This window comes from Enhydra lutris, unplaced genomic scaffold (assembly GCF_002288905.1).
Source record: "Enhydra lutris kenyoni isolate GAN:26980312 unplaced genomic scaffold, ASM228890v2 scaffoldscaffold3, whole genome shotgun sequence".
Taxonomy (NCBI): domain Eukaryota; kingdom Metazoa; phylum Chordata; class Mammalia; order Carnivora; family Mustelidae; genus Enhydra; species Enhydra lutris.
The window spans coordinates 56,209,285-56,226,984 of NW_019154087.1; the positions used below are offsets into that span (position 1 = coordinate 56,209,285).

Consider the following 17,700-nt stretch of genomic DNA (forward strand, 5'->3'; position numbering starts at 1 on the left):
CTGCCATCGGCTCAGGTCATGATCTCAGGGTCCTGGGATCGAGGTCCAGCCCCATCGTGTCCCCTCCCCCCTTCCCAGGCTCTCTGCACAGCGGGGAGCCAGCTTCCCTTCCTCTCTCTCTGCCTACTTGTGATCTCTGTCTGTCGAATAAATAAATAAAAATCTTTAATAAAAAAAATAAAAGTTTGGGATTGGTATACTATAAAGAATTTGAGATAGAAATTCTGAAATCACAGTTTGTCTCCCTTTCATAGTTAATTAATGGTATCTTTTGGAATGGAAAGTACTGTAAAACACTGTAATTAACTTTAAACACAGAAGATGTTTTATGAAATGTATTACCTCATTTAAATTGGGTACTTTTGGGGAAATTCTAAATAATTTTCTGGATAAATTGTAATTCCTTTACACAAGTGCATTTCAGTAGAAACAGAAGCTGTTATCAGTTATATTTATGTTTAAAACATATACTTGTTTTAAATAAATAAATAAAACATATACTTGTTTATATATTTTGTACCAAAAAAAGAAAAACAATACAGTTCAGGGGCGTCTGGGTGGCTCAGTGGGTTAAGGCCTCTGCCGTTGGCTCAGGTCATGATCCCAGGGTCCTCGGATCAAGCCCCACATAGGGCTCTCTGCTCAGCAGGGAGCCTGCTTCCTCCTCTCTCTCTCTGCCTGCTTCTCTGCCTACTTGTGCTCTCTGTCAAATAAATAAATAAAATTTAAAAAAAAACTACAGTTCAGATACTGTCTTACTGAATACAAACCAACACTTTTTCAAGTACAGACTCACATTCACAAAGCTAAAAACTAGCCATATCATTGTAATTAAATGGGTGCAGATTTCTGCCCAAACAACTATAAGTTTTCAATAAACATCCAAGTGTCTAGTTGTCTTCATTTTGTATAAGAAATGTTCAGAATGTTGGGCACAGCACGGCAAAAATGCTTCTGATATTTGTCTTTATTTTCATTTTTTATTGCTTTCAGTTGTGGCATTTAAGGTTATAAATCCTTGATACATACCCTGCCACTGCGAGCTTTTTTTATTACTTAATTCAGGATTACCAGGGTAAGGGCAAAAATTCTTTCAAAATCTATAAAAACTCAACAACCAGTCACATGTATGCTGGAAGTGGCATACCAGAACAAATCCATGATAATGGAGCCAAATTTAGTCACTGATGAGATGGAGGGGGAGACCAGAGGACATCAAATATGTATACTTAACTTCCCCTATGATTTGATGTTTGTTTTATTATTTTTTATAAAAGTTACAGTTAAAAGTTCTTTGTAATTGCTAACATTTTCAGAACCCAAAGGAAAATAGATGTTACATAGTTTAATCAAGATGCTTAAGGGAATCAGAAGTAATGGTGCCACCCCAATTTGGGGCCATGAGGTGAGTCAGGGAAGTGGAGCAGATGGCAACGCGTGGACCAAATAAGAGTTGATCCTTCCCTCTTGGCTTAGTTCCTTCCAAATTCTGAAGTCAGTGCAGTCTTTGGTTCTATTTTTGCACTAGTTTTATTCCTTCCCAGAGCCAGGACTAGAATATGTGGACACAAAATTTAAGGGCGTGCTCAAAACCTCAGTAAACAAGTAATGGCTTAACACCATTTTTGAGAAAAATAAAAACACCAAAAAAAATGCATGATGAACAAAATACCAATTTTTTAAATAAAGAGGATCAACCAAGCCATGTTAGAGCCTGAAGCAAAGGGAAAAAATGAGTAATTCTAATTCAGTAAGAAGAACCTTATTTTAGCATATTGAAGTCGCGTTCCAGGCTTTGTTTCTTCTCTTTGTTCTCACTTCCCAAAATGACCTCACTCTGTAAACCCTAGGTCTGTATCCCATTTTCCATTCTTGCCTTCTACCCGGCCAGAATGTTCATGGAAAGAACATTGGATACAAGCTGTGGCATCTTTTTACATTTAAGCTCTCATCCTACTATAAAATCATAATTGGATTCCAAGGAGTCTCGGTAAGTGATGGTGAGGTTGGCTTGAGGCTGGTCCCTGTCAACTGCTCTGCAGAAAAGCCCTCAGCCTTATCTGGAAGTTTGTTACTTGATTGTACACTGGGAATCCACAAGAACTACCTATGCCGCCATCTCACTACATATTTAGGAATATTACAAAACTCAGTTTTTACAAGTTCTCATAATACTGTATATCAACCGTTTTGTGTCACTTGCTATGTAGTAAGTGGCTATAGAATATTCTCAAAAGTTTTTACTTTGGTAATGGGTAAAAGTAAAGAATATTTTGGTATGTATCCATTTTTCTATTTTTAATGTAACATGTCCTGGGAGCATGTGTTACTATATTAGTTTCCATACTATTTTTTCTTCCATTGAGGTGTTAATAAAATTTTTGTGTTTCATAACTCAAATAGTTATGCTTAACTAAGTACAACTTGTTTTTTTTGTTTTTTTTAAAGATTCTTATTTATTTATTTGACAGAGATCACAAGCAGGCAGAGAGGCAGGCAGAGAGAGAGGAAGGGAAGCAGGCTCCCCGCTGAGCAGAGAGCCCGATGCGGGGCTCGATCCCAGGACCCTGGGATCACGACCTGAGCCGAAGGCAGAGGCTTAACCCACTGAGCCACCCAGGTGCCCCACTAAGTACAACTTGTATAAACTAAGCCATAAGTATCATGGAAAGTTCAAATACAACAAGTAAACCAAAACAAAAATATTTCTAATTCTTTAGTATTTGGTAAGATATTTTAATAATATTAGCTTTGAAAAATAAAAAACCTCCAAATTTGTAATGTGATAAAAGCAAAAACAACAAGGGCACCGGGGTGGCTCAGGGGGTTAAAGCCTCTGCCTTCGGCTCAGGTCATGATCCCAGGGTCTTGGGATCGAGCCCCGCATCAGGCTCTCTGCTCAGCAGGGAACCTCTTCCCCCTCTCTGCCTGCCTCTCTACCTACTTGTGATCTCTCTTTCTGTCAAATAAATAAATAAAATCTTTAGAAAAAAACAACACCAAACAGGGTGCCTTCTGTTAAAATAGCCTTCCCTGTAATGAGATTGTAGATGATTGTTGTCCATATTTTCAGAATGTCTGAGCCTCTTTTTAAAAAGTATTATTTTAGGAGGGGCACTAGGGTGGCTCAGTCTTGATTTCAGCTCAGGTCATGATCTCAGGGTTGTGAGATCAAGCTCTGCACTGGGCCTGAAGCCTACTTAAGATTCCCTCTCCCCTAACTCCCTAGTTGCCTCCCTACTCTCTAAAGAAAAAAAATACATATTACTTAGGCTTACAATTTAATTTTAAAAGTGCACTTGAGAGGAACCTCAGTGGCTCAGTCAGTTAAGCATCCGACTCTTGATTTCAGCTCAGATCATGATCTCAGGATTATGAATTGACCCTGCATCAGGCTCCCCTCTTGGTGAAGAATCTGCTTGAGATTCTCTCTCCTTACCTCTTCCTCTGCCCCACCCCTCTGAAGCATGCTCTTTCTCTCTCTCTCTCTCTCTCTCAAAATAAATACGTCTTTAAAAACTTAAAAAGTGTGAGCCACAGGGTGGCTTAGTCGGTTAAGCATTTGCCTTCAGCTTAGGTCATGATCCCAGGGTCCTGGGATCGAGTCCCACATTGAGCTGATTTATCAGCAGCGAGCCTGCTTCTCCCTCTGCCTGCTCTGCCTGCCATTCCCCCTGCTTGTGCGCTTGCTCACTCTCTGACAGCAAATAAGTAAGTAAACTCTTTTGAAAATAAATAAATATGGGGAGCCTGGGTGGCTCAGTGGGTTAAGCTGCTGCCTTCGGCTTGGGTCGTGATCTTGGGGTCCTGGGATGGAATCCTGAGTCGAGCTCTCTGCTCAGCTGTGGGCCTGCTTCCTCCTCTCTCTCTGCCTGCCTCTCTGCCTACTTGTGATCTCTCTCTGTCAAATAAATAAATAAATAAATAATCTTTTTAAAAAATAAATAACAAGTGTACTTGCTAAAAAGGGAGAGGAGGAAGGGAGGAAAGAAGGGACTCAGCCTTTTGCAAAGTAGTCTCCCTATAACTCTATTGGATTAAGCATTATTTTGCCTGTTTTATTTATTTAAAAGATTTTATTTATTTGACAGAGAAAGAGTATCAGCAGGGGAAGACCTGAGCCAAAGACAGACACCTAACCAACTGAACCACCCAGGCACCCACCCATTTTTAGATGAAGAAACTGAAACTTCGAAAATGGAAGTAAACTAAAATCACACAGCTAGCAAACTGATACAGCTGGAATGAAAATCCAAGTGCCTTCCAAAATGTGCTCTTAAGTATTAGGATATAAGAGGAGTTTTAAATTATCAAAGCCACGTCTTTTATAATAACATGGAATAAAAAGTAGTTTCCTGACCTGCCACTGAAAACTGGGGCAAATTTTCTAGTGTGTAGATTTTTGCCCCCTCTTGGAGACAGATCGCTTTGGTGGTCACTATTTCAGCTTACTTAGCGAGAGCCCTTTGTGTCCATCCGTGTGATTCATACTTAATTCAACAAAGTTTGGATTAATTCCTTCTCAACTTTCCTTCTGAGCTTTTAAGGAAACTTGGAAATCATTCTGTTGGCTTTAGCTATTTTTTTTTATTAAAAGATTTTTTTATTTATTTGACAAATGGAAATCACAAGTAGGCAGAGAGGCAGGCAGAGAGAGAGAAGGAAGCAGGCTCCCCGCTGAGCAGAGAGCCCGATGCAGGGCTCGATCCCAGAAACCTGGGATCATGACCTGAGCCGAAGGCAGAGGCTTTAACCCACTGAGCCACCCAGGCACCCCAGGCCCATAGATTTTAGTTTAGTTTAGCTTTTTTGTTTGTTTCTGTTTTTGTTTTTTAACTTTACAAATGATACAGCTCTTTCTCAACTCCATCTTCAAGGCAGTGGCTGCAGTGGCTGTGGTTCAGTCATGGACACGCAACTCTCTGTCCGTGCCCAAGAGTGACACACCCTGGAGGTGACTGGACAAGAGATGGTCGCCCAGATTCAGGTTCATGTAGCCTTGCTGGAGAGTATCACTCCAGAAGATCAGGTTGAGCTCCTGGCAGGCCTACCTCTAGAGGCTGAGGCTACCCTCGATCAGTGTGAAGTGGCGGCTCTGACCACCCTGAAGAAGCTCACCGCGTGCCTGGAGACGAAGTCCATGGTTCCCTGGCCTGCACTGGGAAAGGAAGAAGGAAGACTCCCAAGGTGGCCAAGCAGGAGAGAAAGAAGACAGGCAGAGCGAAGCAGCAGATGCAGGATGCCTGGCACTCTGTCAATGTTGTGCCCGCCTTTGGCAAGACAAAAGGCCCCAATGCCAACTCTTAAATCCATTGTAATCCAGATTTTCCCCCAATAAAGCCACTTAGTTCAGTCAAAAAAAGAAAAAAAAAAGAGTAGGAAAGAAAAAAGAAAGAGCTTTACAAATGAAAGAAAACAAAATGGACCACTTATACCTGCTGCTTCTAAATCTCATTTCTGCTCTCAGGGAAACAGAAATAGGCATTTTCAGATGAATTTATATAGTGTGTGCGTGTGTTTAACATTTTATTCATTCATTTAAGAGCGAGAAGGAGAACAAGTGGAGGGGGTAGAGGGAGAAGCAGACTTCCTGCTGAACAGAGAGCCTAACACAGGACTCAATCTCCAGACCTGGAGATCCTGATGAGAGCCGAAGGCAAATATTTAACCGACTGAGCCACCCCAGACGCCGTGTGTGTGTGTGTGTGTGTGTGTGTGTGTGTGTGTGTGTGTTTTAACACTACATTTGCCATGTCAGATGTTAGTGCTTTAGCTCATAAAAATCTCATTTAGTCGGGGCGCCTGGGTGGCTCAGTGGGTTAAGCTTCTGCCTTCAGTTCAGGTCATGATCTCAGGGTCCTGGGATCGAGCCCCCCATCGGGCTCTCTGCTCAGCAGAGAACCTGCTTCCCCCTCTCTCTCTGCCCGCCTCTCTGCCTACTTGTGATCTCTGTCTGTCAAATAAATAAGTAAAATATTAAAAAAAAAATCTCATTTAGTCTCCAAGAAGTCAAATTGTACTGTGTCATGAGCACGCTATAAAGACACACACATTTGTGTCTTTCCACAATGTCAGCTTTATTCAGTCATAAAGCAAGGTTAACAAAATTGTAAAGCAGGTTGAGGATTCCAAACTCCATGACATTTCACCATGCACTAATTTGTCTACTTACACGGCATACAAAGCCCAACACAAGTCACACAACAAATAAGACAGAGGGTAGGAAGTTAACGAACCAAACGGGAAGTCAGTCTGTGGGTGTGTAGTTGAGGTAAGTCTTGGATCTGGCCCAGGTCAGCTCTTGGCACTTACTGCCTATTATGTTCAAGCAGTGAAGGATCTCAGTTCTGTTCAGAGATCAGTCAGGCAGAGCCTTTGGTGGCAGCTGCCTTTTTTCAAGTGGTCAGACATAGAGGGGTCAATGTCTGAAGAGTCTGACAGTTTGCTGCCAAAATCCTCCCCTTTTAAAGGAATTTAATTAATCTTGGGCCCCTGCAAACCTCCTTTGCTTCTGCTTATCAGTTCTGGGGTGTCATCAACTGCTGCTGGTCTCAGTGCTATCTGGCGGCTGCAGCACCCATGACTGTTTGTGTCATTGCTTGACATGAGTGAAACATCTTATTCTCTACATATTGTTACCGCCCCACGCCCATTTTCTGTGTGCTAGATGAGAAACAGGTACAAAAAGATAAACTGCCAAAGGTTACACAAAGCAGTGCTTGGTTTTACATTCCTGCGAGCCTGGTTCCAAAGCCAGACCTTAACCATCACTTTTTCCTCTCTACATGCAGAAGCAAACAAATACACGTATGTGTACCCATACATATACACATACATATATATGTTTCATACTACATATTAAAACTTTGTCATGTGCCCTTGCAGGCCTTTACTTATGCGCATGAGTGCAGGCAGAGGAAGAGCAAGTTGCTAAAACAAGATGGAGCAGCCAGAGACCAAGAATACAAAGCATCCAGAGATTAATAAGCGTGAAAAATCATCTTTGGCTGAGAAACTAGATCACTGATCAACTAGGAAGAGTTTCAGTCCTTACACAGGAAGATTAAGGGTGAAGGCCAGATTGCTTCTGAACTAGTCTTGTGGGATGTTAAATAATTGTTTTTTAAAATTTATTTATTTTATTTGACACAGAGAGAGCGCACAAACTGGGGGAGCAGCAGGCAGAGGGAGAAGCAAACTCCCTGCTCAACAGGGAGACCCACGCAGGGCTTGATATCTGGATTCTGGGATCATGACCTAAATGGAAAGCAGATGCTTAACCGACTGAGCCACCCAGGCACCCCTTAAATAAATCTTAAAAGCAATGCGTTGAGAAGAAGAATCCAATGCATAACGATCAACTCCTTAAATAGCATATAGCAGGTAGGCTGGCCCTATCTGGATGGATTATGATGTACCCTACAGAACATGGCCAGCCTTTCAGGATTCAGTGTCATACCAATGTCATAAATAATTTTTTACGTCATGAACTGTGATAGGAAATGACTCAAATTTTCTATCTCACGGTATTTAAATTAAAACCATGTACTCATCCCACAATAAAAGAACAAAGGAAAAGGGGGTAAGCTCTCGCCACCAGCAATTCAAAAGGTTTAGGAAGCACCAATAACAATATTTGGTGAAGAATCTCTAATTCACACCCGTATTTTTTTTTAAGATTTTATTTATTTGACGGAGAGAGAGAGAGACCATGAGAGAGGGAACACAAGCAATGGGAGTGGGAGAGGGAGAAGCAGGTTCCCCACTGAGCAGGGAGCCTGATGCTGGGCTCAATCCCAGAACTCTGGGATCATAACCTGAGCCAAAGGCAGACGCTTAATGACCGAGTCTTCACACCCGTATTTTACTTCCCACCACTCACCACTTCCCAAAATTCCTAAGTCACTGAATTGTAGCCAATTCTCCTTTCAAAATTCAAAATTTTATTGTATCATGGTAAGGGTTTAAAATGCTTCACTGGCCAGGGCGCCTTGGTGGTTCCGTCAGTAGAGCATGAGACCCCTAATTTCAGGTTCCATATTGTGTGCAGGGATTACTTTAAAAAAAAAAGAAAAGAAAGCTTCACCGGCTTTTCTTTACACTATGAAACCGCAGTGACTTTATAAAGATCAAAATTCTCCATTTTGCCTGAAAAGTATTGCAGCAGCTATTCTGGCCTAGCTCATCGGCTTCCCAAAAGCCATTTTCCATCTTTTCTACTTCATACCCCTCCCTACTTCCCCCTGAGGTGCCAGCCAAGGGTACAGAATCTTTCATTCACCAAGTTCTTTAGAGTTACCAGCCTCCTCCCTGGCACTTCCTTCAGCATCAAAGACTTACAAAATAACTCAAATCCACTCCTTAAATTTCACCTTAAATATCACTTCCTCAGAAGGGACTTAGGGTGAGTCAAGAGTTGAGGTGGGACATAGTTCTACAGGGTGGGACGGACCCACCCACTAACCCACAAAGATGCAAATTGATCCATTAAGGTGACTGCTTCTCTTTCACTTCAAAGCTTACTATCTCCTCACCTGCCATCCCAAAGTAAGCACGTCTGCCCCAGAACTCTGCCTTCCCTTAGTGTCTGAGAGGAGGAAGGCGTTCTTTTAAAACCAACCTGAAATCTTACTGTGATCCTCAAATTGCTCACAGGAATAAAAATCATAAGAATATACAAAAGGTTGCCACTGAGAAAAATCAATTGATGACAACAGCTGCTTGATTACTTAAGGAAACGCCCTCAGCAATGCTCGAAAGCTCTTCCCAATCTCCTTGGCCACTAAGGGACATTGAGCGTGAACAGGCGATTACCTACCCACTTCCGGAGGGATAGCCAATCACCGCAAGGGTCGCGGGTGTGCTTCTGGCGAGAACCCGCCCATTCACGCAGATTAGGGCTCTCTGTTGAATGCTGAATCAGGCTCTGGGGCGTAGCGTTTCTGCTCTGAGAGGTGCTGAGTGCGTCATCGGTTCCAGGTAAGCCGAGTGGGGTGTCGTGAGGTTCACCTGGGCAAGGGCCTCCTCAGCATCTGCTGGGCGCCAGACCTCGGGGTCATAGTTTGTCTAAGACTGGGTCTCCTCAGTGTGGCAAGGGTCTTGTGAAAACGTCAGCTCCTTCTCAGACATGTGGAATCAGGATGGGAGTGGTAGCCCTGTTTCAGTTAAATTTTCGAGAAGATGTTGGTTTGAACGAGAATTGTGAAATTGTTGGGTTATTGCCAAAGAATTACTGTCTTTGGTGGAAGAGAGGAGGGAGGCGAGATGGGAAGTTAAGAGAATGGAGTGGTAGCCACCATTTAAAAATCCACTACTCCACAGTGTGTACACCTCCTGGCCAAATGAAATATCCTTTAACTCTCACAAAGATCTTACCATTGGGAATGAACCATTTCAACTCTTGAGATGAGCTGGTTTAGGCTCGGGCATGTTAAGAGTCATCCAAGGTGATGGTGGTTGAAACTGAGAGCTAGAAATCTACCACAGGTTCTCTTTACTCATTAAATACTTCTTGAGCACCCATTGTATTGCCCAAGAATAAGAATAAAGCTGGAGACACTTTCCCACCAAGAAGCTCACAGTCTGGCAGAAAGAGTTGGACATACCTGCTAAGGAATTTCAAAAATTACTGTAGAATCAAATCAGAATAACAATGTATGATTGGGTGGGGAGCTAAGCAAACAGGCTAGGACCAGCTCTTGATGGGTCTTAAAGCTTTATTTTTCTTAAAGCAGCAGTTCGCAAACTATGGTCCCTTGAGCAGCGACATCATCTGGGAATTTAGAAATAAAACACACCAACTGAATCAGAAACCAGGAATTTGGCCCAGTAGTCTTTTACCAAGGTGTTCGGGTAATCTTGATGCTATCTAAGGTTTGAGAGCTACTTTCTTAGAGTAATAAAGGACTAGTGGAATGTTTTAAGTGGAAGATAAAAGGATTATATTTATATATGGAAAGATCAGTATAGCTACAGAGTTAGGGAATTGATTGGAAGCACCATTCTGTTTTGGAGTAGAAAGGGGTCTCATAGTGGGAAGAGAGAAAAGGACAGTTAACTGGGGTGGTAGCAGTCTGTTCCCACAAAGCTGGTTCTTTTGGCTTTATAGTCTGTTAATGGCTTTATTCTGGAAAGTAGGGAAAACTGACCAGTGTGTGCACTTGGAAAAAGTGGGGCACAATGATACCTGGAGTGAGTATTTTATGTTCCTTGAACCCTACTGAGTCCTCTTTTTTTGCACATAACTTTTTTAAAAAGTTACATTTTTTTTCTTGATTTTTATTTTCCCATTATCCTCTGCAATTCAGTATGCTGTTATATTGGGCAAGATTCTTAAAACTATTTCAGCGCGTTTTCTAATCTCTGACCATTCTATGCAGCCTCACCCTGAACCCAATGCACTCCACATCTTAGCTTACTCAGAAGTACCTGTTTTGGGGGCTCAGGAGCCTGCAGTTCTTCATCTCGGGGTTGTGAATTTGAGCCCCATGTGTGAGTAGAGATTACTTAAATAAAAAACTTTTTTTAAAAAAGTACCCATTTTGAAAGTTGTTTTTCTGTTTTTCAAGATTTTATTTATTTATTTATCAGAGAGCAAGAGAGAGTGCACACGCAGGGGGAGAAGTAGGCTCCCTGCTAAGCAGGGAGCCTGATGTGGGGCTGCATCCAAGGACCCTGGGATCATGACCTGAGCCAAAGGCAGATAGATGCTTAACCAACTGAGCCACTCAGGCGCCCTCCATTTTGAAAGTATTAAGCAAGTATGAGAAGTCGTTGAAGCCTTAGTCATTAGGTACAACATAGTGTGGACAAGTAGGAAGAGTAGCTTGGAAGAGACTATGCTTTATTTTCTGTAGTTCCGTGTTATTGGAATTTATTACAAATTGAATGTATTTTAATATAGAATTAAAAGTTCATTTTAAAATTCTGAAGCTCCTCTCCTGTGCCTCCAAAATCAGTGCAAGAAAATTTCCTACATCCCATTATTATAGTGAACCTGGTGGAAGCTAATGCCTTTACCTGTCACGAAGGACTTAGCAACTATATGAGACAGAGCAACTTTTAGGTTTAATATCAGTACTTTTTATATTACGTGCCTACACAGGCGCACGCGCACGACTCAGAGATACTGTGGGATCAGTTCCAAACCACTGTCAGAAAGCAAGTCAAACGAATTTTGTTTCTCAGTGCATATAAGTTATGTTTGCCCTGTACTTTAGTGTGCAATAGCCTTATGTCTAAAAAAATCAGTGTACATACTTTAAATAATTTAATGCTAAAATGCTAACCATCATTGGAGCTTTCAGTGCGTTATAATCTTTTTGCTGGTGGAGGATCTTGCTTCTGTTTGATGGCTGGTGACTGATAAGGGTGGTGGTTACTCAAGGTTGGGGTGGCTATGGCAGTTTATTAAAATGAGACAGTAGAAATTGCCACTTTGACTCTTCTTTCATGAATGATTTCTCTGTTGACATGTGATACTGTTTGATAGCATTGTAGTCACAGTAGAAATTATTTAAAAATTGAGAGTCTATCCTCAAACCTTGCTACTGCTTTGTCAACTGAGTTTATGGCATATTCTAAATTCATTTCAACAGTCTTCATAGCACCTTTACCAGGAGTGGGTTGCATCTCAAGAAACGACTTTTTTCTCCTTGTCCATAAGCAGCTACTAACTCTCTTTTTATAAAGATCTATTTATTTATTTATTTGACATACAGAGATTACAAGTAGGCAGAGAGGCAGGCAGAGAGAGCGAGGAGGAAGCAGGCTCCCTGCTGAGCAGAGAGCTCGATGCGGGGCTTGATCCCAGTACCAGGACCTGAGCCAAAGGCAGAGGCTTTAACCCACTGAGCCAACCAGGCGCCCCAAGCAGCTACTAACTCTCAATCTGTTCAACCACAGTTTGTTAAAACAATCCAAAAAAACCTCAGTATATGAAAAGTACAGTCCTGTAAAGCATGATAAAATGAGGTATGCCTTTATGTGTAATAGAAGTATGTGATTTCTGCTAGATTTCTGAGAGCTTTTGAGATTTTATGAGCTGTCTTATACTTTTTATTGCACCTTTGTTAAATGGCAGGCACTGTGACATGTGCGTTAATTTTATTTCCATGTTTAATAATTACAATATGAGATAGTATTATTTCTTTCTTTGTGAAAAGAAAACTGAAGTTCAGAGAAATTAATTTGGCCAAGGGCATACAGCTAGTTAAGTGGCAGAGTCAGATGGAGACCCAGTTCTATACGGTATTGCTGTTTCTTGATGTGTGTTATGTTTTTGCTCTGATAGTGCTAGAATCAATAAAGCCCTGTCCTTCCTCCTAAAAGTGTTTGAGTATGTTATCAAATGTGAAGAATTGTGACTATATCAAATATGAAAAATATAAGTTGCTTTGAAATAGATGAAGAGGGATGCAGAGGATTCTGCGGGAGTGTGAAGGAGGGACAGTATAGCTTTGTAATCATCGTGCCAATTAATGCAGTGTTGTATGCGTGTACTCAGATTATTGCAGACTCGTTTTTTACAGCTCTAATTGAGGATAATAGCTCCTAATTTATAGGGTTGTTCGGAGAGTTTAATTGAATCAGTGACTACATGAAAGATCCTAGCTTAGTGCCTAACACATACTAAACCGTCTTAGAGAAAATTTGTCTTGGTTGGAGTCTCCAAAAGGAGCAGAACTTAGTCCCAAGGAAAGAAGGGAGGAAAAGGTAATGTAACCAGTTGAGTCATTTAAGCAGGAAGGAGAACATAACATCTCTGTTTTAAAAAAAAAAAAAGAAAAGGAAAAAAACTGCTTTCGGGAACCATAGGCAGGTGAAGATGAAAACAATAAGGTATGAAGGGTGAAGGGCTCTGAATGGTAAGCCAAGGGGAGTGCTTTGTCTTGACTGTTGGTGAGTTACTGACAGGTTTTTAACTGAGAGGAAAGGTTTAATCGTTTAAACAGTCATGGTATGAGGGATAAGTTAAAATTATATAGCAAGAAGCACTAGGTAAATGTGGAACTTGGGATAGTCCACCAGGACAAAGGTAGAGGCAGAAGACACTATTATAGATTGAAAGTTACTTAGGGGTGCTAATAAGTAAATGTAACATGTGGGCCATATTTGGATCCAGGTTCAAATAAATGTAAAATAGAAAGGTGGGGCACCGCACCTGGCTGGCTCAGTAGGTGGAGCATGTGACTTTTAATCTCGAGGTTGTAGGTTCAAGCCCCACGTTGAATGTTGGGATAATGTGAAAAATAAAATCTTTAATAAATAGCTTATTGGCCAAGAACAGTAAACACGTTGGCTGCCATTTATGTGATCTCCTTATTTAAAAGGGGGTTATAGGGGAACCTGAGTTAAGCGTCTGCCTTTGGCATGGGTCATCATCTCAGGGTCCTTGGGATTGAGCCCTGCATCAGGCTCCCTGCTCAGTGGAGAGCCTGCTTCTCCCTCTCTCTCTGCCTGCCACTCCCCCTGCTTGTGCACGCTTTCTCGGTCAAATAAGGAAAACCTAAATAAATAAGGAAGTAAATAAATGTCAACAATCCCCATTTTTATAGATCAAAGAAATGGGATTAAAAAAAGCTATATGGGTTTTCCTGAAGTATACACTAAGTAGCTGAACCAGGATTCAAATGTAATAGACTTTTTTCTTTAAAGATTTTACTTAACTGTGGGGGGAGAAGGAGGGAGGGAAAGAGGCAGGCAGAGGGAGATGCAGGGTTCCTGCTGAGCAGGGAGCCCAATGCAAGGCTCGATCCCATGACCTGAGCTGAAGGCAGATGCTTAACTGACTGAGCCACCCAGGCGCTCCAGGTGTATTGGGTATCTTAAAAAACAAGCTGGGAAATTTTCTCACTACCTTTTCTTTTCTTTCTTTCTTTCTTTTTTTTTTTTTTTTTTTTCAGATTTTGTTTATTTGAGAGAGAGCACAAGCAAGAGAGTGTACAAACTGGGGAGCAGCACAGGGAGAGGGAGAAAGAGATGTCCCACTGAGCAGGAAGCCCAAAATGGAGCTCAATCTCAGGACCCTGAGATGAAAGGCGGTTGCTTAACTGTCTGAGCCACGCAGGTGCCCCTCTCCCTAACTCTTTTATTTTGAACATTTCAAACCTATAGAAAAACCTTTAGATAACCTTTTGCTTAGATGCACCAGTTTCTAACTTTTTTGTTAACACATCTTAAAATTATTGAGACTTCTGAAAGTACGTTGCCACCATCAAGATGGTGTCCCTGCCCCCCGAACTATATATTGCCTAAGAACAAGGATGTTTTTACTTCTTAACCTATGGTAAATTAATATGTTAACACAATTTAATACTGATAGAATATGAAATGTAGTTCATAACTAAAATTCTCCCATTTATCCCAGAAATATTCTTTTAGTTTATCTTTTAAGACCCCAGATTCAATCAGGTATTGTATATTATATTTTTGTCTGTCATATTTCTGAAACTTTTTTGTGTTTTCATGACATTTACATTTTGAAGAATACATACGGATTGTCTTGTAGAATGCCCCCCTATTTAAGTTACACTACTTGTTTTCTTATGACTGGATTGAGATGGAATTTTTTTTTGTAAGGTTATCTTACAGGTTTTGTTGCTGCTGTTGAAATATGTGAGATGAATGACTATAACTATGAATTCCTGGTTTTTTGTTTTTTTTTAAGAGATTCTACACAATGATTTTAGCATTTACTGATGAGTCTTGTGTGACTGTTTCAATACATTGGTGATTGTGGTGTCATATTTTTAACTTAATGTCTTTCTTACCATAGGAAGGATTCCTAGTCTTGACCTACAGGTGCGTGCTTGCTTGCTTGCTTGCTTGCTTTTTTATTAACATATAATGTATTATGTTTCAGGGCTACTACAGCTGCTTTCTTGATCAGAAAAGTCATTAAGCCTGACTTTATAGCATTGAGTGGGAAGAACAGCAGCCCAGCTGATACGTTCTAGTATGCAATAGACTACAGCCTGTGGAGTATTCTTGGCAAAAGACCTTAGAGCTAAGGGGCAGGGGGATAAACAGGTTTATATAGACTATTACCAACATGCCAATCCAGTGAAACTGGAAGCTGGTCAGTTTTCAAGGTCTGTGGGAGGATATCATCCACTGTTCGTTAGCTGGATCTTGAGCGATAGAGAGCCAAGCTTTACTAAAGGACATACTACCTTACTCACCACCTTTCTTCACAGCTCAATGGAGTTTATGACAGCCCTGGCAGACCTCCAAACAGGGGCTAGCTGTCCCATCTGTCTAGACTACTTGAAAGAGCCAGTGACCATCAACTGTGGGCACAACTTCTGTCTCTCCTGCATCAGTATGTTCTGGAAGGATCTAAATGGTACTTTCCCCTGCCCCTTTTGCCGTTACTGCTCTCCAGAAAGGAAATTCACAAACAATCCCCAATTGGGCAATTTGATTGAAATTGCTAAACTACTACGGGTAAGAAGAAGCAAGAGGAAGAGGAAGGAAGAGAAGCTTATATGTGAAAAACATAATCAGGTTTTGACATTTTTCTGTCAGAAGGACCTAGAAGTTTTATGTCCACAGTGTAGTTTCTCCACTGATCACCGGAGTCACTATATTTGGCCCATAGAGAAGGCTGCTCCTTATCATAGGAAAAGATTGCAGAATTGCATTGAACCATGGAAGGAGAGAGTAGAACAAGTTGAAAAGGTGATAACTATGCAAAGCAGAAAATCATTGGAACTGAAGAAGAAGGTACAGTGTAGGAGAGAAGAAATAAAGTCTGAATTTGAACAAATTTTGTTGTTTCTCAAAAATGAGCAAGAGATGGTTCTTCAGCAATTACAAGATGAAGAAATGGATATTTTAACAAAACTAAATGAAAACCTAACAACATTTTCAAGTCATCTTTCCACATTAAAACATTTATCAAAGGAGATAGAGGGTAAATCTACTAAATCAGAGCTGGAATTACTGACAGATGTTAAAAGTATCTACCATAGGTATAAAACCTTAAAGGCCCCTGAGCCTTTTTCATTCCAATTAAAGGAATATGGTTACCATCTTGCTCCACAATATTCTGGCCTAAATAAAATTATCAACAGATTTCAGGTGGATCTAATTCTCGATCCTGAAACAGCACATCGTAAGCTTATTGTCTCAGAAGATAGAAAAACTGTCCAATATGGAAATAAAAGACATAACTTACCTCATAACCCAAGGAGGTTCTATCTCTGTCCAGCTGTTCTGGGTTCTAGGGGTTATGATTCTGGCAGGCAGTATTGGGAGGTGAAAGTGAAAGATAAGCCTGAATGGATCGTGGGTGTCTGTAAAGACTCTCTTCCCAGAAGGAGAAAGAAGCAACCAATTCTAGCACAGGATGGATTATGGGGTGTTGGACGATGTAGTCAGAGTAATTATATTGCATTGGGTCCTAAAAAAATCAATCTTCTGCCAAAAGTAATACCTAGAAAAATCGGCATTTTTTTAGACTGTGAATTGTGTGAGATTTCTTTTTATAATTTGAGTGATAGATCCCTTCTCTATATTTTTAACTATTATTTTACAGAAACACTTTGGCCTTATTTCTACACTGGAACTGACTCAAAGCCTCTTAAAATCTGTACAGTGACAGATTCTGAATGATGAATTATTGTAAAACTCTTACTTTCGTTGTTTGTTTGTTTCAGGTGGTGGATAAAACTAAGTTCTGTTGTGGTTTTTGTTGTTGACTTTTTGCTTTAGTTTTGTTTTAGTTTTCCCTTTAAACAACCAGAATGATTTTATCTTCATTTCAGCAGCTTCTAAAAAAATATAATTATAGGGTACTTGGCTGGCTCAGCCAGTACTACTTGCAATTCTTGATCTCAGGTTGTGAGTTTGAGCCCCACGTTGCGGGTAGAGTTTACTTTTTCTTTTAAATGTGGTTATAATGAGACAGAAGAAAGAAAAATTAAGGAGTTGATGCCCATTTGCGGTTGCACCAAAAGCCATAAGATTCTTAGGAATAGACCTAACCATAGAGATAAAGGATCTTTACTCAGAAAACTACAGAGCCCTCATAAAAGAAATTGAAGAAGACACAAAGAAGTGGAAAAATGTTCCATGATAATGGATTAGAAGAACAAATGTTAAAATGTCTGTGCTACCTGGGGCAATCTATACATTCAGTGTAATCCCTATCAGAATACTATCAACTATTTTTTTAAATAATACCATCAACTTTTATCACAGAGCTGTAACAAATAATCCTAAAATTTGTATGGAACCAGAAAAGACCCCAGATAGCCAAAGGAATGTTAAAAAAAGAAAACCAAAACTGGTGGCATCACAATTTCAGACTTAAACTGTTACAAAGATGTAATCATCAAGGCAGTATGGTACTGACACAAGAACAGACACATAGATCAATGGAACAGAATAGAGAGCCCAGAAATGGAGCCTCAACTCTATGGTCAGCTTATCTTCAACAAAGCAGGAAAGAACATCCGGTGGGAAAAAAGACTCTTCAACAAATGGTGTTGGGTAAATTGGACAGTCACATGCAGAAGAGTGAAACTGTACCATTTCCTTACACCATACATAAAAGTAGACTCAAAATGAAAGACCTCAGTGTGAAACAGGAACCCATCAAAATCCTAGGGGAGAACATAGGCAGTAACCTCTTCAAGCTCAGCTGCAGCAACTTCTTGCTAGACACATTTCCAAAGGCAAGGGAAACAAAGGCAA

The 17,700-nt window shown here is 40.7% G+C and overlaps 1 protein-coding gene and 1 pseudogene across 1 annotated transcript; both read left to right on the top strand.

Annotated features, from left to right (window-relative positions):
* The first annotated feature begins 1,400 nt into the window (after positions 1 to 1,400).
* Positions 1,401 to 5,307, top strand: LOC111152899 (annotated as a pseudogene).
* Positions 5,308 to 15,201: 9,894 nt separating this feature from the next.
* LOC111157726 (tripartite motif-containing protein 60-like) lies at positions 15,202 to 16,617 on the top strand. The gene has a single exon (XM_022519370.1). It carries the CDS (start codon positions 15,202 to 15,204, stop codon positions 16,615 to 16,617), a length of 1,416 nt encoding a protein of 471 aa, XP_022375078.1.
* The last annotated feature ends 1,083 nt before the right edge of the window (positions 16,618 to 17,700 follow it).

Excerpts from the sequence above, each read along its gene's own strand:
- LOC111157726 (XM_022519370.1), top strand. The coding sequence starts at position 15,202 with ATGGAGTTTATGACAGCCCTGGCAGACCTCCAAACAGGGGCTAGCTGT.